The following is a 24,313-nucleotide window of genomic DNA, read 5'->3' as shown; positions in this document are numbered from 1 at the left end:
AGCAATAAGAGAGGACAAAGGGGATCAGGTATTCCTGATGCCTTTTAGGGACAGGGTCAGTCTGATTCTCTTGATGAATTATGACCAGTCAGCAGATTTTTGTCTCCCTTTGGGTGATAAGAGTTGTATTTTGTATGTCAGTTGTTGTGCCATGCGGTCGCGGTTACTGCTTCTAGGGGGAGGGGCGGCCGGTAGCTGAGCCCTCAGCTCTCGGGGCTGCTTAAAGGGTACCGGCGGCGGGGGCTCTTTCCCGGAGGCGAGGGCGGGGCGGAGGACTTGGCCGGGTCCTCGGCGAGAGGCGTGCAAGGTGTGGAGGGCGGCGATAAGGACAAGACACTCTTCATCCAGTAGGAGTATGCGCCAAAGAGATTTATTCAGGGGTGATTACAGGTTATATAGGCTGGTAAGAAGGGCAGGGCTGGAAAGGTGGTGAAGCAGCCTTAAATGGCAATACTGAAGGGAGAGGGGCTAGGATTGGTTCTGAGAGAACGCCGGAGCCGTTGCAGCGGGGCGGGGGTTGTTCTGGCCACGGTGCATGCGCGCTGGCGGTGGCAGGAGTGGCCTTGGCACCAGGGAGTGAGTGGGTAAGATAAGGAAGTGGGGAAAGGGCAGTTGGGAGAAAGGCGGTTTCCTCCGGCAAGCCTCCCCTGCCAGTGGCATTTTGGGTGAGGAAAAGGGAGCTGCCTTGACCTCGCTCCCCAGGCTCGGGGGGGCTGCAGAGGGCACTCACGCCCGTACCTACTACCCTCCCCAGGGGGTGATATCAGGTCCCCTGGCCCAGGCCCGGTAAGTCGAGGTACAAGCTCAGTCACCCGCAATTCCCCTTTCTTTTCTAATTAGAGGAAGAGGCTTTACCGGAGAAGCCCACTACGGGTGAGGGAAGGGGGAGGTTAGGGAAGGGAAAAAGGGGTTGACGGTGGCTCAGCGAGGCTGGAGCTCAGTGTTGGTGTGGTGCCCGGGCGCTTGACAATGGCTTCGCTGCAGCGGGCTGGGTGAAGGTGAGGGGTTTAAAGTTCAGGGGTTCAGAGAAACTGGAACTCGAGGCGAGAACGATGTTCAGGTGATTGAGAAGGGCCTCGCGGTTGGCGAGTCGACCGGTGGCGTTGAGGTCGCGGAGGGTTGGCTGTTATCTTGGAGTGGGGGGTGTCAGAGGTGGCGAGTCGCTGATACTGGATTTGCACGAACGAGGAAAAAATGGCATCCGTTTGTTTTCTTACAAGCTGGACAATTTTGCGGATGAGGCAGGGTCCTAAGATGAGAGCTAGAATAATTATTAATAAGGGGCCAAGAAAAGGAAGGATGTATGGGAGGATGGGAGTGAAAAAACTGGACCAATAACTGGTGGCTTCACGATCTCTTTTACGCTTTTCCAGTCCTTCTCGGACCCTTTTTAGGCTGTCCTCGACGAGACCTGTGGAATTGGCATATACACAGCACTCTTCTCCTAGGGCGGCGCAGAGGCCTCCTTCTTTGAGGAGGAGAAGGTCAAGACCTCGGCGGTTTTGGAGCACTACCTCAGAGAGGGAATTGACAGAATTTTTTAGATGGTAAATAGCGTTTTGTAAGTGATGAATGTCTTCGTCAACAGCCGCCCTGAGGTGAGATAGGGCGGAGCCTTGACTGGCTAGTGCAGCGATTCCGGTGCTAGTGCCGGCAAGACCTAGGAGGGAGGCAATTGTAAGGACGGTGATGGGCTCTCGCTTTTGCAGTGGGGCAGGAGCCGCAGTTTTTTCCAGACGGAGGAAGAAGTCTTCTTCGCTGTGGTATAAGACCCTAGGGATAAGGACAATTAGGAGGCAAGTTTCTTTATATTCATTGATGACATTCGTGCTGAGACAGGGGGTAAGTCCTGTAGAGGAGCAGAGCCATTGGGAGGAGTTATGAGGAATGAGAAATTTGGCAGAGCTGCTGGGAGATGAATAGCTGGCACAGGCAGTGAGGTCGGGAGAGTTACTGGAGCGAGGGCGGACGCACTTTCCCGTATAGGAGACTGAATGAAAGGTCAGGGGGACGGCAGAGGTATTCCAATTGCATTCCAAGGGGCGGTTTTCTGTGCTTTCTGAAAAGGAGAGGTTGGAGGCAACGGGCTCGTATAGAGAGGAAGAGGTGGAGAGGCAGAGCCAGCAGGATGAGGTAAAATTGGGGTTGGAGGAGTTTACTGAGGCAAAGGCGGCTTGGATGAGGCTGAGGAGGGGAGAGGAATAACGAGAAGGGGGCAGAGGAAGCTGGGGTGGTGGGGTTTGAGATGTAATTGAAGTGCGTTTAGCCGGAGCTAAGGTGCGGCTGGAGGGCTGTGGAAAAAGAGGGTTAATGACCTTGTTGGGACTAATGTTAAAGGGCTTTTTTATAATAGTATCTTTCTTTGGTTGGTTTATTGCCTCCTTTCTTATGAATATAAGGGTTCCCCGATCGAACCCCGATAGCCAAATTCGGAAGCCCCAAGTTTTACCCAAGAGCCAAGACGTATCGGCAGGGTTTTGTATGGTGAGCATTAGTCTTTTAGGACAAGGGTACCTGTTGAAATAGTGATAGCCTGAATTTTGGCAAGAATACGGGATTACTGCGAGGTTTAGAAATTTGTCAGGGACAGAAGGTTTCCAGCCAGTGGCTAATGTTTCACACCCCCAGTATGGGCAGTAATAGTTTGTTGGGGATTTGCAGTATGATTTTCCAGGATTTGAAGCTGGACACATATAATAATCTTGAATATTTAGGCTGCCTGGATAACTAGGAAGTTTTGGATTAGGAGGGACAAACAGATCAATGGCATAAAAGACGAAGGAGGGAGATCCTGCTGTGGTGTTGGAAAAAATTATTGTGGAGTCTTTCCAACGCGCAAGGGTCCACTTCCAAGGCTGGTGGGGATCGCCCTGGGTAGAAGAGGCAAGAACTAACATGACCATTAGAAGGGAGGTTATGCTTGGGTGAGGGTTGAGAGGGTGTATGACATGGTGTTTTGCCTGTTTATAGAGGCGTATAATTTTTTTAATTTCTCACCGCTGCTGCGCTCTGCTCGGACTGGGGTTCAGGCCCAGGTGTACTGTTGTCATCTGGTGCACCAGGCTGCGGAGACGACGGCGTTCCCGTCTCGTTGAACGCGTGGTTGCTGGTGGCGGGCCGGATTGCCCTTTCTGGGATCCATATTGGTTGTGCTGCATCATCTGGGAAAACACAAGCAAACCCGCGCCCCTGGGCGAGAAGTGGGGAGGGACCTTTCCAGGTATTATTCTCCGGGTCCTTCCAGTAAACCATCGGGGCCTGGGTGGGCCTATACGAGGGCCCCCAATGTTTATGTAGGGGCGAAAGCCCTTCCTTATTGAATGTGAGTAGATTAAGGTGAATAAGGGCTGCTATAACAAGGTCCCCTGGAGTTGCCTGGGGGAGCATTGCCCTTTCTTTTTCAATCTGTATTTTTAAGCGGCGATGGATTGCTTCTACAATGGCTTGCCCCTGTGGATTATAGGGGATGCCGAAATGATGGGTGATGTTATATAACTGAAGAAAAGCCGCAAAAGAGGCACTGCGATAGGCAGGCCCATTGTCTGTTTTTAGGTCCCAAGGGACTCCCATGAAGAGAATTCCTTGTCTCAGGGCTTTGATACAATGTTTGGCCGTTTCCCCGGCAAGGGGGACTGCATAACACATAGCTGAAAAGGTGTCAATCATTACATGTACATACTTGAGGCGCCCAAAGGACGGAACATGAGTTACATCCATTTGCCATCTAGAATTTGGTTTTAAGCCTCGTGGGTTGACTCCTTGAGGTTGTAAGGGGCCAAGTGGCGCAAAGGGTGCACAAGTTGCACAATTGCGGACAAGATGTTTACAGGTATCTAAGGGAAGGTTACATAGATGATGTAACGACGTAGCCGAAAAGTGAAACCTGGAATGCAATAACTTGGCCTGGTTAACAGCGTCCCCCGGAGGGGCCGCTGTGTGAGTTAGCATAGCTTGGGTAGTCTGAGCTGAGACCGCTTGGTCTACTATACTGTTGCCATTAGCCAAGGGCCCCGGAAGGCCTGAGTGACTACGAATGTGGCTAACGAACCAAGGATCTTGTCTATGCTCTAAGATGCTTCTGAGGTTAGAAAGTGCTTTATCGATGGCTGAGTTCCCAGGGAAAAAGGTGGAAAATGCAAGGACTCGGCAGACTTGATACGTGTAGAGGCTGTCAGTGAAAATGTTTACTGGGTGGCTGCAGTGGGCGTTTAGTGCGTATGACACTGCCAGAATTTCCCCCACTTGGACCGAATGAAGGTTGACATAACTGAATAGGCGGGGTTCCGGATGGTCCTGCGAATAAGAGAGGAAGGCGAAACGGGTTTTGGAGGCGTCAGTAAAGACGGTATTGGCACCCGGGATGGGTGTAGAGGAGGGGAAAGGATGGAAGGGACTGCGGAAGGGAAGCTTGGCGAGTCCCTGTAACAGCCGATGGCTAGGATAGTGGCAGCTGAATTCCCCCTGAAATCCTTCTAAAAGGATTTGCATGTCCGGGTTGTCACGTATAAGCAGGCGGGTTTGGCTTGTATCTAGGGGCCAAACAATTTTCTCTGGCGGCTCTCCGAATACATGAACAGCCAAGGTAACTAGATCTGAAGCTAGGCTGATCCAGAGCCGCACTGCGGGGCAAATCTTCCTAAGTCGACTTTTAGCGGGATGCGCCCAAAGTAGAGGGCCTTCCTGCCACAGGCAGCCCATGGGTGTGCCGGGCGTAGGGAGGATGAGTGCTATAAGATTGCCCTCTCTAGTGCTGAACCTGTTGAGACAGCAGGCAGCAAGTGCCTTGTTAATTGCGGCAATGGCTTCTTTTGCCTCCTGGGTGAGCTTAATGCGCCGGGAGATTGCTAGCGGCGGGGCTTCAGGGACACTCAGCAGCATAAAGAGTGGTTGTAGCTGCGCTGTGGTGATCGGCAACGCAGAGCGGAGCCAATTGATTTGACCGCAGAGCTGTTGAAGCTCAGTGATAGTGACCCGGTCCGGTATGTCCAGCTGGGGAGCGGACGGAGCAATGGTTTTATCAATACTAAACCCTAAGAAGGCTAATGGAGGCACAATTTGAACTTTATCGAGTTGAATCGTAAGGCCGAGGTCAGCTAAATTAGTGGTAAGGTCTTTGAGGATTAGAGGAAGCGTCTCGGCGTCTTCAGAGGCCACTAAGATGTCATCCATGTAATGGATGAGCATGGCCTGCTTTCGCAGGGGGGCCACTGCGTGATTAACATACATCTGGCAGATGGCCGGACTGTTACGCATCCCTTGAGGGAGGACTTTCCATTGGTACCTATTAGCCGCGCCCGCGTGATTGGGGACGGGAACTGTAAAGGCAAAGCGCGGGCGGTCTCGCTCATGTAGCGGGATGGAAAAGAAACAGTCTTTGATGTCAATGGTGGCTACGTGATAGTGAGCCAGGATGGCTACCGGATGGGGAAGGCCAGGCTGCGGGGAACCCATGGGAAGAATATGCTTATTGATTTCCCGCAAATCATTGAGGAGCCTAAATTTCCCTGTGGTTTTTTTATGAATAACAAATACTGGCGAATTATTGGGGCTAGTAGAAGGTTCTATGTGGCCAGCATTCAATTGTTCTTGTACGAGGGCTTGGAGTACTACCAATTTATGCTTGGGAAGGGGCCACTGCTCCACCCATATAGGTTCCTCAGTATCCCACTGCAGAGGAACGGGCGCTGGAGGTGTTAAACGAGCAGTGGCGCACATTATTGGGGGGGCTGCGTGGTAAGCACTGCCCCAGAGGCGGCGAGGATGTCACGGCCCCATAAAATTTGGTCTATGGTGTGTAGAAATAACGGGCGGAAGGTACCTGAGTGGCCTTCTCCATCCTCCCACTTAATGGGTCTTATGGCCTGAAGAGAAGTAGAGGTGCCAGTGGCTCCCACTACCGAGGGACCATCAAGAACCATGCACATGGTGGCATATTGAGCGGGCATGCAAGAGATTTCTGCCCCTGAATCGAGCGTGCCTGTGTACCATTGCCCCTCTATTTTTAACTTACGAGTAGGTTTTTCTGGAGTGAGGGGGACTGTCCAGAGAAGCGTTTTATTGTTGGAGCATTGATTAGTTTTATTGGAACCGGCCGGCATGCTGCCTCTTAGGGGCGGGGCTGAGGCTTGCCCCGCTTGGAGTTTAAAGTCTGCTCAGTGCTTTGGTATTGAGTACCGCCAGGGCACCAGGGATAGCAGAATTTTTTTAAATCTTTCTCGTTAAGGTCTCTGTGGCTGCTTTTGCAATCGCGCGCCCAGTGATAACCACGTTGGCAGCGCGGGCATGGAGTGGGAGGGGGGCGCCCATTGCGTTGCATGGGAGGCGGGCGTTTGACCTCCGTATTGGGGCATTCCCTGGCAAAATGACCGCCTTGCCCGCATTTAAAACAACCGGTGGTGGCGGCCAAGGCGGCAGTGACGGCGCCAGAGACAGCCTGGGCTAGAGACGTGGCAGCTGGATCAAAGGCGCTGCAGGCGAGAACCCAGTCATCTATCCTTTTTTCCCGCAAGGGAAGAATGGCTTGCTTACAGGGGGGGTTAGCTCCTTCTAGAATGAGTTCGCGGGTGAGCGCTAACTGGGCTTGGGGGTCGGTGACTTTTCTAGCACAGGCCTCTTCAACCCTGGAAACGAAGGTGGCAAAAGGTTCGTTTGGCTCCTGGAGGAGCTTGGTAAATTTGTCAGGTCGACGGGCAGAGCAATTGGCAAACGCGCGTAAGGCGATGCCTCTGAGGACAGTCCAGAAGGTAGCAGGGACATTAATATAAGCAGACACATTTAGAAATGCTCCAGTGCCCAAATAGGCTTCAGGGGGATGATAGACTCCAAGGGCTGCGTCTTGCTCACTTTGCTGAGCTGCTTCTGCCTGGAAGTGAGCACGCCAGTCAACAAACTGACCGGGGTTAAGAATGGAACGGGCAAGCGAGGCCCAGTCTTGGGGGATGCAATAGTCCATGCCGAGATCCTGCAGTATTTGGGAAGCGTATGGGCTACCTAACCCGTCCTCCCTGACGGCCCTGCGAAGCTGCTTGATAGTATCTGAGTCAATGGGATACCAGTCATACGGTTTCTGTGGGGTGGGGGCAAGGTTAAGAGGAAAGCAGCGAAAAGCACGAGAGAAAGGAGGACGCGCTTGCAGAAGGCTTGGCGCGGAAGTGGGGGTAGGGGGAGCGTTGCCCCAAGGGTTGCCTTGAGGTGTAGAAGGCAGCCAGGGGTTGTTAGCCGGTGGGGTGGAAGGAGCGGCGGCAGCTGCCGGTAGCGGCTCCGAGGGGGAGCTCGCCGAAGGGGGAGGTGGGAGTGGGAGGCCCCAAGCGTCGCAAGATGGCGGCGCGGTGGGCGTGGCTAAGACACAAGATGGTGGATCAGTCCCGCCCTGTGAAAGGGCGGGGTTCAAGGCATAAGATGGTGGACTAACTCCGCCCTGTGGAAGGGCGGGGTAAAGCGTATGCGGTTTCCGGCCCAGCTTAGGGCTGATGTCATCGCCGGAGCATTTCCTACCCTCGATGGAAGAAGAAGGAGGAAGTTCGCCATCTTGGCGTGGCGCAGTGTTATTTTGCTTTTTGGGAGTCACCTCGAGCGCGTTGTTAATCTGCTCGACTAAGGACTCCGTGTCTGAGTCATGATTTGAATTAGTATCGCTATCTGAATCTGTTGGCTGGGTTGATAGGGCCTCCTTGGATTTAACGGGGCCTCGATCAGGGGGGAGGGAGCCTTGAAGGCAGGAGCGGATGGTTATTAAGGTGGGGAGCAAGCCGGGAGGGAAGCGCTTGCTCTCATGTTCCATGGCGTTGGTGACCCGATCAATAAGACGATCATAAGTAACAGGGTCCCAAAGATGGCAAGTGGTGAGCCATGGGTTAAAGGGGAGCAGGAGGTCCCAGTACACCTGCAGCTGCCGGACAGACACTTTACAGCGATGCGTGTCTAGGAGACCCGCTAGAGCACGAACTTGAGGTGCCTGACACGTAGATATACGATTACCCATAGCTGAGGGGGGAGGAGGGGGGGTTGCTCCCGAGCCGGGCCGGCCCGGCTGGCGGGGAGGAGGAGGAGGAGTTGTTTACCGAGCAGAGAGAATGAGATAAACTGTGGCCTTGAGGCCGAAGGAGCCGGCGAGAGCGGAAAGCAGTGCCCTTTGGCAACGGGAGTAGTCGGGGGGGGGCGGTTGCAAAGAGGCACACGGCACCAAATGAGGAAATAAAAATACAAAGAACTACAGCAAAGTAATGGAGGGGAAGAGGGAGAGCGTTAGGAGGAACGGGGGTCATAGAAGTGCGCATACAAAAGGACGAAGAGAGCGTGGGGGAAGGGAGGAGCGGCTTCGGAGCAGTGAACCTCCCACGGCTCCGGAAGCGGCGAAGGAGAGGCGGCCCTTACCTTGCAGGCGAGGAAACGGGAAGCTGGAGAGGCGTCCGGGCGAGCGGGCGACCTGCCAAACTGTTGTGTGGAGACGTTCCTCACACGGGGCACCAGTTGCGGTCGCGGTTACTGCTTCTAGGGGGAGGGGCGGCCGGTAGCTGAGCCCTCAGCTCTCGGGGCTGCTTAAAGGGTACCGGCGGCGGGGGCTCTTTCCCGGAGGCGAGGGCGGGGCGGAGGACTTGGCCGGGTCCTCGGCGAGAGGCGTGCAAGGTGTGGAGGGCGGCGATAAGGACAAGACACTCTTCATCCAGTAGGAGTATGCGCCAAAGAGATTTATTCAGGGGTGATTACAGGTTATATAGGCTGGTAAGAAGGGCAGGGCTGGAAAGGTGGTGAAGCAGCCTTAAATGGCAATACTGAAGGGAGAGGGGCTAGGATTGGTTCTGAGAGAACGCCGGAGCCGTTGCAGCGGGGCGGGGGTTGTTCTGGCCACGGTGCATGCGCGCTGGCGGTGGCAGGAGTGGCCTTGGCACCAGGGAGTGAGTGGGTAAGATAAGGAAGTGGGGAAAGGGCAGTTGGGAGAAAGGCGGTTTCCTCCGGCAAGCCTCCCCTGCCAGTGGCATTTTGGGTGAGGAAAAGGGAGCTGCCTTGACCTCGCTCCCCAGGCTCGGGGGGGCTGCAGAGGGCACTCACGCCCGTACCTACTACCCTCCCCAGGGGGTGATATCAGGTCCCCTGGCCCAGGCCCGGTAAGTCGAGGTACAAGCTCAGTCACCCGCAGTGCCAGTTCAATGTATTATGTCCCCCAAAATGCCATTATCTTTGATGCAATCTTGTGTGGGCAGACATATTAGTGTTGATTAGATTTTGGAATCCTTTAAGTGTTTCTGTGGAGATGCGCCCCACCCAACTGTGGGTGATGACTCTGATTGGATAATTTCCGTGAAGGTGTTACCCCACCCATTCGGGGTGGTTCTAAATTAAATCACTGGAGCCATATAAATGAGCTGACAAACAGAAGGAACTCAGTGCAGCTGTGAGTGACATTTTGAAGAGAAGCTACACCCAAGAGGGACACTGAAGAATGCACAGAAGCTGAGAGAGTAGCTGCATGTGAGAGACAGTTTGAAGACAGCCGTTGAAGGCAGACTCTTGCTCCAGAGAAGCTAAGAGAGGACAAACACCCCAAGAGCAACTGAGAGTGACATTTTTGAAGAGCTGCAGCCTAGACAGGAACATCCTGGGAGAAAGCCATTTTGAAACAGAACTTTGGAGCAGATGGCAGCCAGGTGCCTTCCCAGCTAACAGAGATTTTCCGGACACCATTGGCCATCCTCCAGTGAAGGTACCCTTTGTTCATGGACACTTTATGGCCTTAAGACTGCAACTGTGTAACCAAATAAACCCCCTTTTGTAAAAGCCAATCCATCTCTCGTGTTTTGCATTCCGGCAGCATTAGCAAACTAGAACAGTTGTGGAGTTTAGATTGACTGCTTATAATGACTGTGGTCTCATCCCTACTGCTAAATCACAGGGATTCTAACATTTCTCAGTTTAGTGTTATACCTCCTGTCAGTTCTTCCAACAATAAATGTATTTGGAAATTTATTCATAGCAAGTTGAAAAGTGATTCAGTGATGTTAAGATACCCATTTTTATTTGAAATATTCTGTGACAATTTTAAAAATATAAACTCCCTCAATTTTGTTCTTTTTTTAAAAATGAGTTTCAGATGATGGAGGATAGAATCAATTATTTTTAGCAATCATCTGTATGCTCTTTTAGAAAGTTTATTTGACCATTATTCCCTTTTCTGAAGTAAAGAGACAGATCAAAGCCTATTTACTTTTTAGAAGTAAAATTTCTCTGTAGTATTAATAAAATACAGTATTCCCAGAGCCTAAATTTAATTTTCCCAACATGACTACTAACTGCACATTAATTCTTTGTAGTGTTATTCATAGGGAGTAGTAGTTTCTAAATAATTTTCTCAAAGAGATGCTCATTAGCTCACTTGTGGTGGAGCCCTAGTAAGTGATAGATGGGAGAGATTACCTCTCAACAGTTTTTACTGTATTGCCCTCAAGAGCATAGGCCAAGATTCCAGTGGAATCCTAATTGTAATGGACAAACAGGATTCTCAAAGAGAGCACATTCTGTTCATACAATCTATATTGAAATAGTACCATCTTTCATTAGCTTTATTTGAATTTGCCAATGAATTACACATCTTAAAATTACTCGTTCCTTGAAATAACATACTTGTAATCGAGATAGCAGGCATATCTCTAAAAGGTGTGGGTATGTGTGTGAAAATGTTCAAGGATTGTATAGCCCTCAAACATGATGGTCAGCTTTATGCCCAACATTCTTATGAGCTTCTTAGAACCCTGGAAAAATATAGATACACAAGGCCCTATTTTTCAGACTATTCAGACTATTTTTGCAAAGGGCGTACAACAGTTCTGACAAAACAGCTTCAAACACTTGCCAAAGAGAATAAATTACAGTAGGAATGGGTGATAATTATTAGGAACTTATTTTTGGAATAAGAAAACTTCCTTAATAAAGGGCTATGTGCTGCCCTCTAAAAGAACAGAAAATTTTTCCCAAAGACAAAAATACACTCTTAACAGTTCATGTACATATCCTGCAGGGGTTAAATTAGTTTTAACATGTGTTCCCAGAAAGCCAAATTCAAGCTGGGCTCAACCCATGGATTACAAGGCGCATTTAGAAAGCAACATTGAATTCTTTAAACACACTAACTAATTTGAAGTTTCAGTTCTTCCTGTTTTTTTGTTTTTTTTTTTAAGCAGAGTTTAATGGGCTTAAAGGGTTTTAAATCTTTCTCTACATCATGTAGATCACAAATAGTTTTAAGATGATTTAATTAAAATAACTGACCAGATAAAAATTCACTAAACAAGGTAAGCATCTTTCAGTAGTATATTCTACAGAGCCTTCAGAAGAAGAATAAATGTGAAATAGAAACAAAATGATTTATTTTAGCTTCTATCTTCCATGGTTTTGCTCTCCAAAGAAGTCAGAATTAAATATGAGAATGCCTTGTGACTGAAATTATAATAATTATAATATTTGGTTCTAATTTTAAGATCATTTTCACACAATTGATATAAAGGAAAACTTAAGGTAAATTAATTTCAAAAGAACTGAATACAAAGAAACACATTTATAAGGAGACCCTATTCTCAGTCAAGGAGATGCCCAACCATGGAGGTGATCACTTTTGGTTTCCTTTTGTTTTTCTGTGATACCAACAGAGAATTTGGATCTTTGTTTATTCCCTACCAAGCATGGATTATTTAAAATTAATTGCTAGCTTTGAAAATCCCAAGTGAATCGAAAGCAAAAGGCAAAATCAATATCACCTAGCAAAAATCTAATATTGTTCTTCTGTGTTCCAGAATGCTTACCCAGTTCTGCCATTTCTGGTTCACGGGTCATTTTGCACAAATAAAGTAGATGCCTCTGTAATATTTGTTAAATTAAATTGAATGTATTTTCTATATTATTTGTTCTTGTAAGGTTTCTATACCCATCTCATTAAAGGGTCATTAAAGGAAAAGAAAAAGGAAATTTATTTCTCCATATATAACTCACTACAGCTATATTGTATTAAGGTGATGTTTATTTAAACTTGTCAAATTGGTCATTTTCATAAACTGATTGGTAAAAACGGATTTCTCTTGGTGTTTCCATGGCTTATCCACCAAGCAACAATGCCATCAGGAGTTACTGATCCCCTGGGGATAGCAATTTAATTATTCAGAAATTTAAAATCTAGAATAGCAGTATAAGTGGTTTCATAGAAACTGTCCAGTCTTTGGGTGGTTTATTATTAAATTTAAAACCTCAGATGGTCTGGTAAAATATGAATTAGTATATTTTCACAAGTTATCAGCATTGTAATCTTCAGGTGTAGCATACATAATACAAGATTAAAAGTATAGAACAATTAAACTGAAGCTTTCTTTAAAGGGGAAAAAAGGTATAATATTACCCTTAAGTGTAACTTAAACTCTCACTAAATATTTGTGCTGTGATAAAGGCTTATTAATTATAGTAGTGACTTCTTTATAAGACTTCATTTCTTAGAGTAAGTTTTCCTTTCTAAGAAGACAAAAGCTTACTGAAATAATTTCAATTGGTAACTCATTCCATAAAGAGCTGAAATTTTCCTTTGGCTTTAAGCTCAATGAAGAAACTCCAAAATAGCACAAGAAATTTTGTGTGTGGTGAAAATATGTGTGAGCTAAATCCAGTTGGGATAAAATCACTAAATTATTGATAAGTGTATTGTTGGTCCCAAAGCGTTCCATTAGTCATATGGTACTTTGTAAATATTCTGAGAATTTGGCCTTTTATTTTCCTATAATTGCATATAAAATAGAAGAGACTGTATTTTTGCTTGCACATGCAACTTATTAACAGACTTACATAAAAGAAACATGATAAGCACACCTAATAATTTTTTTTGTTTGTTTGTTTTTGTTTGTTTTGGTTTTGGTTTTTTGGTTGTTTTTTTTTTTAATTCTATTTCCTTAATTAGTTGTGTGCACCCACTAACAAGATCAGTGCATATACTTCCAGTTTACACCTTATGTTCTCAGTAGCATGACAGGCGGCTTTACTGTGTATCTAGCAAGACCTTGGAAAACACATAGAGCACTTAGCAAAGTGTACAGAGCTCTTTACAAAGAACTCCAACCCTCCCCCCCACCCCACCCCCACACACACATAAACACACACACACGGAGAATCTGGTCGTTGCCCTGGAGTTATTTAAGCGGTGTACTTGACAAGGAGAAACTTGAAGAATGAAGCAACTTGAAACATTTATAAAGCAGCAATCATAGATTACAGATGAAATTTAAAAGTACTGTACTGAAGACTTTGCATTCTGTGTATTTTTGAAGATATTAAAGATGTGAACAATTTAACAGAGAAAAATAAGATATATTACATTTATTCAATGTAAATTATTAGATGTTTACCATTCCCCCTCCCGACAGAGCTGCAGTGGACATCACTGTATGTATTTATCAATGGGGACACTTTTGAAGCTACACTAACATCACCCCAATCACCTGAAAGTTTGCAAAAGAAAAAACATTTGAGCAATAACTGGGCATTTTGTTGTAGAAATAATAGATATATAAATTATTTCTATATAATAGGCTACTTTTATAAAAAGCATTATCTGTGAGGAATCCAAAGATGTGATTTTCCATAGGAGAATAAGAGGAATTTGAGTGGGGGTGGGGGTAGAGGTTAGGGGGTTAATGTATTCTCATTGTTATTGTATATTAACCTTCGTTGATGGATTTTTTTCCAGTTGTTAAAATTGGAAAACCATGAATAACCATGTTCTGAATGTTTTAGTCTTTTAATAATGCAAATTATATGTATCAATTAAAAATCCTTTAACCAGTTACCCAAAATGATTTAGTCCATGTAATTTTTTTTTTTTTTTTTTTGCTTTGCCCATGAAATAGTTCCCCTGACACTATTTGCAAGACTGGTTAATTCTTTGTAATTAAAAAGAGCAACCTATTTATTTTAGAGATATTTTTGTATTTCTTAAAACAATAAATATTACTATTTGTAATTTGAAGGAATTTGAAGTGTGTGGGCATATCAGACAAAAAAAAAACTACTTTGTTATAGTCACCACTCATATTAGCAGTGGAGCATAAATTGAAAGATAGATAAAAATTGTAAAAGATACTGCAACATTTTCCCAAAGATAAATATTATCTAGGCATTTAAGTTTTTTTCCTGAAAAATTGAATAACCTTCAAGTTTAGTTGAAAATATAATCTAATTATTCTGTTGATTAGTGTGATAATATAAATTAAAAGAACTTATGTATTTGATCACATTTCCTAATAAACAATGATCTGCATGTGTTTGTCACAGTTTTCTTGATCACTCCTTAAATGTAGTGCTCTCAGACGAAAATATTTTGGCCTAACTTTAACTCCACAGATGGTTATATTTAGTTTCAAATTTTGCAAAGAAATCAAGAATATTTTCTTAACTAATTTTTAAAGAATTTCCTCTATTCTGTACTATTTGGTGATACCAGAAACTTGGAATTTTTGATTCTTTGATATGCACCAGAGTCACATACAATTCTAGTTGAAGTTTCCAGAGAGAAGTTTGTGTAAGAAAATTGTAGCTATGTTATATGAAATGAAAGTAAATGGATAGAAATATATCAGAATTATTTTAAGTGTCTTGTAAGACTACATACAAATAGATTAATTAGCATTTATTGAAAGTCTGAAGTGTCACTATTTGCAATATACAATTCTGTATAGACCTTGTTTAGTATTCTCATTAGCTGTCTATGTCTGCTGTGGCATAGATAGCCATTTTTCTCACTGTAGTAGTCACTGTGTTTTGAAAAGCATACCTAGAAAGATAACCTTACTGATAAGGTACATGTATTCTAAAGCTAAAAATGAGGTACCATTGTATGTTTCATTTGAAAATAACTGTCTACATTGACAAAAAAAAAAAAAAAAAAAAAAAAAGCTATCTACTGGGCTTTAACTTAAAAATGAATATTTTAAATTAGGAGTGAAATGCAGTTTTCAAAGTTTGTCTGTAGTAATTTGTCATATAAATATTTACAAAAGGCCAGCTACCGCCTTTCCCTCCTCCAGAAAAAGGAGATGTAGGCACGTATCTTCAGTAGAGATCCTAAAATTTTGGAAAATTGTATTTTTAACTCAGAACCTCACATATGAGGCTACTACCAACCACTGTATATTCACTTTCTCTGTACATTTTGGGGTGTAAAAGATTTCTAACCTTTCAAGTATAGTACTTGTGTTTTATTACATATAGAAATAAAGCTTAATAATTTTTGCCTAGCATAGGATTATACAATATATTTGAAAGCTTAAAATTCTGAGTTTTATTTTATTTTTGATGTATAATATTTCCTTTCTGTGCTTAGTTAATTAAATTATAATTTTTTTCACAGTTACATGATAAGAAAATGATCACTCTTCATATTACTCTCAAAAGTCCTGTTTTCTGGATTTTTGTTTTGTTTCTCCCCAGACGGTGGGTGCGGCTGCTGTTTGGACGAGAGTTCCCCCTGCAGGATCTCCTGGTGGTCTGGGATGCCTTGTTTGCTGATGGCCTTAGCCTGAGTTTAGTCGATTATGTCTTCATAGCTATGTTACTCTACATCCGAGATGCTTGTGAGTGTTAATGACCTTGACTACATTTGAGTAGGTGGCCATGTTTTTTTTTTATGTGATTTACCTTTTAAATATACTATTTTATTCCCTGATTCACGTATACTTAAATTTATAGTAGAAAATATATTGAAATTTCAAAAGAACATGCTAAATATCTTTTTTGTTAGTTAACTATGTGCATATTGGGAGATGTGGATGATTTTATCCTGAGAGAATTGGAATATTCAAAACCATTTTTCTAAAGACTTTTACTACTACTTTAATCTCCTCATTACACACACTTGTGAAATGCACATATAAAAGCCAATATTTCAGATATGTTTAGAGCTCCACCTTCTGACAGTTTGGGATTATGCAGGGATGTTTATCAGGAGACTGGAACTATTTTATAGTTCAGACATGTTGCCAATAAAAAATAAATGTTACATTTAAAGATATTTTAGCAAAAAATATTTCTTGATACAGTGCCTAATGGTTAATGATAGATGTGTTCCCATCTCTTCAGATCTCCCTTACAGCACTTCGCATAGCCAGAAAGCCAGTTCCTATCCCTTTTGAATAGTCTGACAATCCTCAGCTTAAAGAAAATACCAAGCATGTTTTAAATTTCAAAATGTCTTAATTGTTTTCCTTCTCAGAAAAATAATCACAGTTCACAATTCAGCATTTGTAAGCCAGAATATAATTGGGAAAGATTATACAAAGTGATATGATTAAATTAGGAAATAGAAATCTAGAGTAGGACTTTCAGAGAAGAACTTAGACGGTTTGGGGTCATTCATAATCTTAACTGTTAAGTTGTTATTTGGTTCTCCTGTTTGCTTATTGAATGCCAGTTGTGCCAGATGCTCTTATTTTGCCTCTGGGAACGTTAATATTCTGTAACATTTTAGATTATATCTTTCAATTCCCCCCAAATTACTGAAAATGAATAAGTGACAGGAACAGTGCATTTTATCCAAAAATTGTATTTTTTTTTCTGTGCCTCGAAGGTCACAGTTTGGATTTTGACAGACAAAGTGAAAAGTTCCTTCTTTCTGAGCCTGAGCTAATCATATAAGAAAATTGAAATAATAGGAGGAAACATCTGGAATTACCGAATGATGTTTGTATACATTTGATGGATACTGGATTATAGGATGTTTAATGCTGATTTTCCATTTTAAAGTTGTGTGTTTTTTTATAAGGGGTAAAAAAACCAAAGTAATGAGAAACCTCTTTTAGAAAAAGAATGCTTGTTTGGGGCAGTCTGGGTTTATACCTGCTATTCTATTGTAATAATTACTAATTATTAATGCTGCCCTCTTTCACTCTCATAAATTATATACTCACTCTACTTAAGGTAGTTGTGTATAGAAAGGGTACATGGGCAAACGTAGAACTCTGAACAACATCACCATTTAAGGGGCACCAGAGAAGGAAAAGCCAGTAAACAACTTGTGTTGTAACTTCAAAAAATTGTATAATCCAAAGCAAGGGGAAGAACAAGGGTCAGAAGTCCAAAGGTCCAATGAGGTAAGGCTGGAAAATGCCCTTCAGATTTGGTGCTGTGGAGGGGTAGTCATTGGAAGCCTTTGCTAGGGTGGATTTAAAGGAGTAGTGAAGCAGAAGCTGGATTATGGTAGGTTGAAGAATGACTGGACAGTAAAGTACAATAACCTTTCTACGGCTACAGCTCTTTGCAGATTTTTGTTTTTGTTTTTTTGTTGTTGTTTTTTGATTTTAATGTATGCAGTACTTTTTCAACCAAAAAGAGATTACTAAATAAAAAAGAAAGAATGTGCAGATAGGATGTGCAGAGTTCCTTTTAAAGAAAGTCAGCAGAGACAGGAAGAAGAAAGATGTTGCTCAAGGGCAATTCTGGGGCAAGGAAGGCTGGATGGCTATCTTTAGAATGAGACTGGAGTACATTTGGAAGTAGGGGAGAGCTGTTGGAGAGATTTATTTCTGAAACTAGTCCTTCTTCAAGAATCAGTACTAGTTTTAATCTCCTATTGCATAGATTATATCTGTAGAAAGAAAAATTATCTTGTTTGTTTTGAAGTTTTCCCTTTTTTATCATCTGTTCCGTTGTTTATTCAATCCTAGCAGATTCTAACTCACATGTCTTGCTGGGCATCTAGGATGCTAATTGAATGGATAGTCAAAAAATATTAACTGGACACCACTCTACAAGGTTCTGGGGATCACATGTATTCTTCTGGAGTCATAGGTATTATGTTTATAGTTCAGAGAATGTTGCACTTGAGAGAAACTGAAAGAACTTTCACAGTGACAGCATTCCTCCCTTGGGGTCTCTTTCTCTGAGGTCAGTGGATGAGTTTCAGAGGGTCTGTGATCAGACTAATGTTGTACAAAATATTGTGTAAATGTGTATTTCTTTGTGTCAGGGGTCTGTAGTTCTCAAAGGAATATGTAACTTAAAAAAGGTTTTTCCTTCTCTTTGAAAATTAATTCCATCAAGCAAGTATAATATTCAACCACTTAATATATTTGCTATAAATATCAAATTTTTTATTAAGCATCAGAAATCATCAAGCCAATCTCCATGTTTGGAGGTAAGGAAACCAGCCCAAGACCACAGGACTAGTAACATGGAGTCCCGTTGTCTGCTTTCCCGCCTCACGTCACCTTTTCAATCTCTCGTGGCCTACCTTGATTTTATTAAGTAAAAGAAAGCTTTTACATTGGTAAATATAACAATATGAACAATCTCTATATAGAGTTTAAAATTTAACCTTTGAAATGATGGTCAAATAACTATTCTTTGAATAAAGTTTTTGCTTTACTAAAGATACATAGTATCGCTTTCTAAATCAAGTTATTCACAAAGTTTTTAATCAAGCCATAAACATTTTTACTCTTATGTGACTTTCTTATGTGACTATGAGAGAGGCTATTTGAATTCTTTGCTGGATTCTTGATTAACATTATATACAAAAAGAAAAGTCCAGAGATAAAGAAATAACGTGACAAAAAATAAAGAGAGAGAGAGACAGTAATCAAGGAAAGTTACTCCTATAATAGTTTATTAATTGCTAGACTCTAATCACACTTTTTTTTAACCTGTTTATTCCATACTATAAGTCACTTACATGGTTCTGTACATCACTGTCTCCACCTACTTAGATCTTGCTCTTATTTTCATGCCCAGGGTGAGGTAACCTTTTCCCAACTTTCCCTAATTATTTCTATCCCTCATTCATCTCCCACTTTTGTACTCCTGTAAGATTTTAATCAGTACCACTCAATGTGGCACCTAATTTATACAATTGCATTGTCCCTTAATTATTGTGTGCATTAGTCCTTTATCCTCAAAGTATAAGCTCGCTCAGTAGTAGAACTATATATTATAATTCCTCCATATCCTTCAAAGCATCTAAAGCTCTTCACATGCTTCAGTAATACTTGGGGTGATTCAAGGCAGAAGGGTACTTGAGAAACTTGGTAGATTTGTGTGCAGGGATTGCAGAAAGGACAGGTGCAATTCTCTCTCTTATAATACCAGCTCAAATACATAATGATTTTTTGAAAAATATACTTTCAACATGACTTTTTAGGAAAAAGCATTGTCTACTTTTTGAATTATCTAAAATTTTTCACATCTTTTTGTTGGCTTAAATTTTTACTTTGTTATTGACTGCTATCAAAGAAAAACATTTTCTCTAATTTACAATGTAATATACCTTTTATTTGTCTTGTAAATTGTATTAATAGCTAAAACACTATAATCAAATCCATTTCACAGTAGATTACACTATAATTTTCCTTGGTTTTCTACATGGGTATCCCCAGCTATTACCTGTACTGGGCTGCCATGGCAGTTGTGTCTTTCTGTGGTTTAGTTGTTCCCTTTTATGTTATTTTATATCTCTTACTTTTCATCCACTATCTGCCATTGTTTCCATCTGTCCTGCCCCAGAATTCCTTTCTCTATTTTCATGTTAAGGACATGTTCAACATTTTACTGATAACAAAATACAGTTTATTTTAACTACAAATTAAATTTATTTGCCTTTCCTGGAAAAGCTTTATCCAGCCTCAGTGACTAGAACTAAAGACTTTAAACCACGTGGTAATGTGTCACAAAGTCTTTATCAAAGTACAAATCACTGGTCTTATTTTTGAAGGAATGTTCTCTCTCAGACATAAAATGTTGCCAGTCTTTTTTATTACCCTTTCAGATATGGATGTTAATGAACCCTTTGAGTTACAAATACAATTATTTTACTTTTTGGTTTAGTTTAACCATCTTTTAAATTTTCACTAACAAATGCTGTCATACCATAGTATCACATTGTCTTTCTAATATCTGCCTTTTAGACCTGAAAATAATTTTAATTTACATAGTTACAGGACTAGATAAATGAAAGGGGAATTCATTTCCTTCTGAAATTCCTATTCTATGTTAAAATTAATAGCTTTTATCTTATTTTGGCTCTCTGTAGGGGTGAGGATTGTCTTATTACTCAGTACCTTATCTTTTTTACTTTTCCACCTTTTCTGTTCCCATCCCACATTTTTGCAATTTCATTTTCCCTAGAAAGTGATACAACAGATCAATTCAGGAACTCGAATACACCTTTTATGGGGAAAAGCTAGCATAATTTACATGCATCACTGGAATCACATGCAAGAAAAGATACCATGTCTGTCTGTTGCTGCCAAATGAGAGCACAAGTAGTTCTACAAGCCAACTAGGGCCATATTCTCTGATTATTAGAGAAAGGGAGATGGTGATCTTTAGCATCTTGATTACTACTTTTCAAAGTTTTCTCTACCGAATTGCTTCCCCACCTAGATTCTTTCCTTTCCATTCACCTGCCTCAGTGACTGACTAGAAATGCCATTAAAGAAGTGATTAAGGACTTCAGATAAAGATGGCATATTGAGCTCCTGTATTTACCTCCATTGCTTTTGAAACCCCCTTAAAATAGCATAAACTGACAGGACATGGAGAACAGGGAAGGGGATTTTAGCAATTTTGGAAGCTGGAAAATGGTTGGATGAGTGATTACTGACTTATTAGGTCAAACAAAGCTAAATACAAAATTGGTAATGGGGGAAAACCAAGAAATAACTCAGAAAATACCTTAAAGTATAGAAATTGGTAGCACAAGGTACCTCTGGAAGTCAGTAGGGGGAGGGAAAGAGTAGGTCTAAAAACAGGAGAACTGGTTGAAAGTCTGTTTAAGAAACTACTATACCCAGATCACCAAAACCCCTATCAGGGATCTTGGACTAAGGATTCAAGGGGAATTTTAGTGAATATTGAGCCCCTTGGCCTTCATCACTATCTCCCAGGACACAGAAGCTAAGACACTGAAGCCTGTTTCCTTCCAGGAATAAGATTGGGAAAAATTTGCGTGGAGGAATCTAAACAGCTCCCCCCCTCCCCCCCAAAAAAGAAGACCTAAAAATTCAGGTTCAGGGATTGCCCAAGAAATGGCCTGTTGAACCCCAGAGTTAACGAACCTGCCCGTCTGTACATACAAAGCTAGCTTCCAATTAGCTTTGCAGTGCCCCACTCTTAAGCATGAATAGCCAAGAATCGCCACACATTTGAGGAAAGCATCCAAAATTAAAGCAGAGATCTAAACAAGCAATCAGGAAAAAAGCAACTTGGAGGAAGTGGACTATATGGGGGCATTGGTGGGGGGGAGTGGGCTTAAAATACACACACACACACACACACACACACACACACACATTTTGCTTTTGCCTTTTCTGTTTGTCTCTTTCAAACACACACTACCCAAATTTGATCACATACAAAAACCTATCCATTTTTCCTGCAATTTCTTTATCCCTGTACCTTTACCTCACTCCAGGTATCCATCTGTCCTCCACCATACTATTGCTAGGATCTCTTACCTGCCCCCGCTCCATCTCTTGTCCCTCCTTTCTTCCCTCCTGTTGATTACCCTATGCTGTATCAATCTGTTGGTAACACAGATTTAAACACATTACTTGAATGTTAGCCACTACATAGTAAAATTTAAACTCCATCCCTGCATACAAGTAAGACCCCCACCTGCCTTTCTCTCCCACATTTCTATTTCTCCTCTGCATGCCAACATAGGGACCACTCACTGCCCTACCTTCCATGTGCTTCTACATGTTGTGATGCCCTTGTTGATCTCCCAGTCTCCAGTTCTAGGGACTGTCACAGCCCTATCAACTCTATCCTGTGTTGCAATTAGTTTTATACTTCCCTTGGAATAGGAAGAGAAAGTTGAGGTTGTGTTACGTATTTTCATGTCCTTAAGACCTAGTTCAACATTTGGGACTAAATAGGTGTTTAGTAAATGTGGGTTGAATGAATGAATAAACAAAATTTAACAAAAGGAAATGGATATTGTCAACATTATTTAAATACTTTCTACACTTCAACCATTTCTACTGACAATCTATATTTCTGAGTAAAGTATTAAAAATCACTAAGCCCAATGAAATAAACTTTACCAATGTGTATCTGTTTTAAGATTTAACTATTCCTAACTTATGGTTCTCCTTCATTTGGATTTAAAACTTAGAGAGGCAAAGCCTATGAACCAGGTTTACTGTTTAATTATCTAATCTTAAAACCTACCAAATTTTTCAGGCTTCATTTCCCTGACTTTTTGCAAATATGGAAATAGAGCTTGGGCCCTGATTCTGAGCATATCCTGCAACTATTATATTAACGGTAATAACTTTCATTAAAAGATTGAAAGGTTTTTTGCACTAGATCATCTCATTTTATTCCTTCAATAAGATGAGGAGATAGAAAATGAGGAGAAAACTAAAACCTGAATAATTAACTGATTTGCTTCAGATTTCATGACTAGTACCAGTAGTACTCCTGGAGCTAAAATGCTGTTGTTCTGACTTTAGTAACTGGAAATTCTATACTTGTATGCTTGCTTACTTGCAGCCTTACAGTTAGTGATACTGTACGTTTAATGGTATAAATTCTTGAGTAAAAATCTCTTCTGTTATTTGATTCCGATTAAAATTATTCTATTTACAGTGGATTAAGCTTGAAGAGTGTAGAGAGCGGTAACAATAGCAATTTTAAAAATCTTTTCTGGCCAAAAATCTCAATTTTTCAGCTACTCTGAATTTGAGGTTGTCTCTTTCCTGTAATGAACTAAAAGTCTCACTTTTCTCGAAATGTATTAGAAAAATAAGGACTTCACAAAGACTATCTAAGTGTATATAGAATATTTCAGTCTTGGGTTTAGAAAGTGGTTACTGTGCTGATTGATGGTTCTCAGAGAGGCAGTGGGAAATCCTGAAGGATAAAATCTATGAGGTTCTTAAACACTACAGTAAAATCACTTTGTATGGAGAAAGATACAACCCTTTTATACTTGACTTTCTCCAAGAAATTTTTATCCTGCTGCTTGGTTTTTAAAACAGCTTGTATAATTTTCTTTACTTACTTTAAATTAGGCATAATTATTCAAATGGGGATTTTTATATTTACCATATGTAATTGCAAATTAAAAATCCTCTAAAAGAACACATTTTTATTAATCAATTAAAGATCACATTCTCCTGATGAGTATTGGTGTAGAAAAAATCAGAGTGTTAAGCCACAACCAATCTATCTGCCTCATCCCCCTTTCCTGAAGGCAGGCTCTCAGAATCATTCGCCATTATATCCCTAGTGCCTACCATAGTCTTTGGGTATCTGGTACTTAGTAGATACTCAGGACATGTTCATTGCATTTAGTGATTGGATGGACGGGAGAAAGAGAGAAGGAATGATAGCTTCTTTGCTCATTCTGGAAGTAGAATACTGTGTTTTTGGCTTTCCTTCTGTATTTTATAGTTTCTGATCGCTTCAAAAGTTCGGTCAATTTGTAATAACATAGAGATATTGCTTTGGTTCTTCCAGGGAATACCTATCTTTATCAGGCTGTTCTAGAGGCTGGGTTACTCTAACCTTCCATGCTACTAAAAACCACTAGACAAGAATAATAATAGGAATAAACTTTACTGTTTGGAATGACTTTTTGCATCCATTATTTCATTTGATTTGCAAAACAAGATCTTTCAAAACAAAGTCATATATTAGAGCACAGATCCTGGAGCTAGACTTCTGGGTTTTAAATCTTCTTCCATCACCAGAATCATTGTGTGACTTGGGCAAATGACTTAACCTCTCCAAATATCGGTTTTCTCATCTGTAAAACAGGGATGATAAGTGTACTTTTATATTAAGATTATCAGAATTTAATGAGATCATGGAAGTAAAAGTTCCTAGCATGGAGCCTAGCATTATTAAGGTTTCCATAAGTCATTGCTATCTTAGTAGTCATAGTAGTAAAAACTGCTCTTGTTTTTATACATCTGCCTTGTTTCAGATTGCTAATGCTGCCGGAATGCAAGACACCAGAAATGGATTGGCCTTCATAAAAGGGGGTTTATTTGGTTACACAGTTACAGTCTTAAGGCCATAAAATGTCCAAGGTAACACATCAGCAATCGGATACCTTCACCAGAGAATGGTCAATGGTGTCCGAAAACCTCTGTTAGCTGGGAAGGCACATGGTTGGTGTCTGCTCCAAAGCTCTGGTTTCAAAATGGCTTTCTCCCAGGACATTCCTCTCTAGGCTGCAGTTCCTCAAAAATGTCACTCTTAGTTGCACTTGGGGTATTCGTCTTCTCTTAGCTTCTCTGGAGCAAGAGTCTGCTTTTAACAGCCGTCTTCAAACTGTCTCTCATCT

General features: G+C 41.9%; 1 protein-coding gene across 4 annotated transcripts in view; it reads left to right on the top strand.

Moving 5' to 3' along the window:
* The window catches only part of TBC1D5 (TBC1 domain family member 5), a 739,731-nt gene that overhangs the window by 530,873 nt on the left and 184,545 nt on the right, over positions 1-24,313 (top strand). For all 4 annotated transcript variants that reach the window (XM_037845606.1, XM_037845577.1, XM_037845586.1 and 1 more), the window contains one exon: positions 15,454-15,596. In XM_037845606.1, the coding sequence (XP_037701534.1) occupies positions 15,454-15,596 (143 nt within the window). The remainder of the gene's footprint in view (positions 1-15,453; positions 15,597-24,313) is intronic.

Source organism: Choloepus didactylus, chromosome 1 (genome assembly GCF_015220235.1).
Source record: "Choloepus didactylus isolate mChoDid1 chromosome 1, mChoDid1.pri, whole genome shotgun sequence".
Taxonomy (NCBI): Eukaryota; Metazoa; Chordata; class Mammalia; order Pilosa; family Megalonychidae; genus Choloepus; species Choloepus didactylus.
The sequence above is the reverse complement of the archived record's forward strand: the minus strand, read 5'-3'. Positions and strand labels throughout refer to the sequence as shown.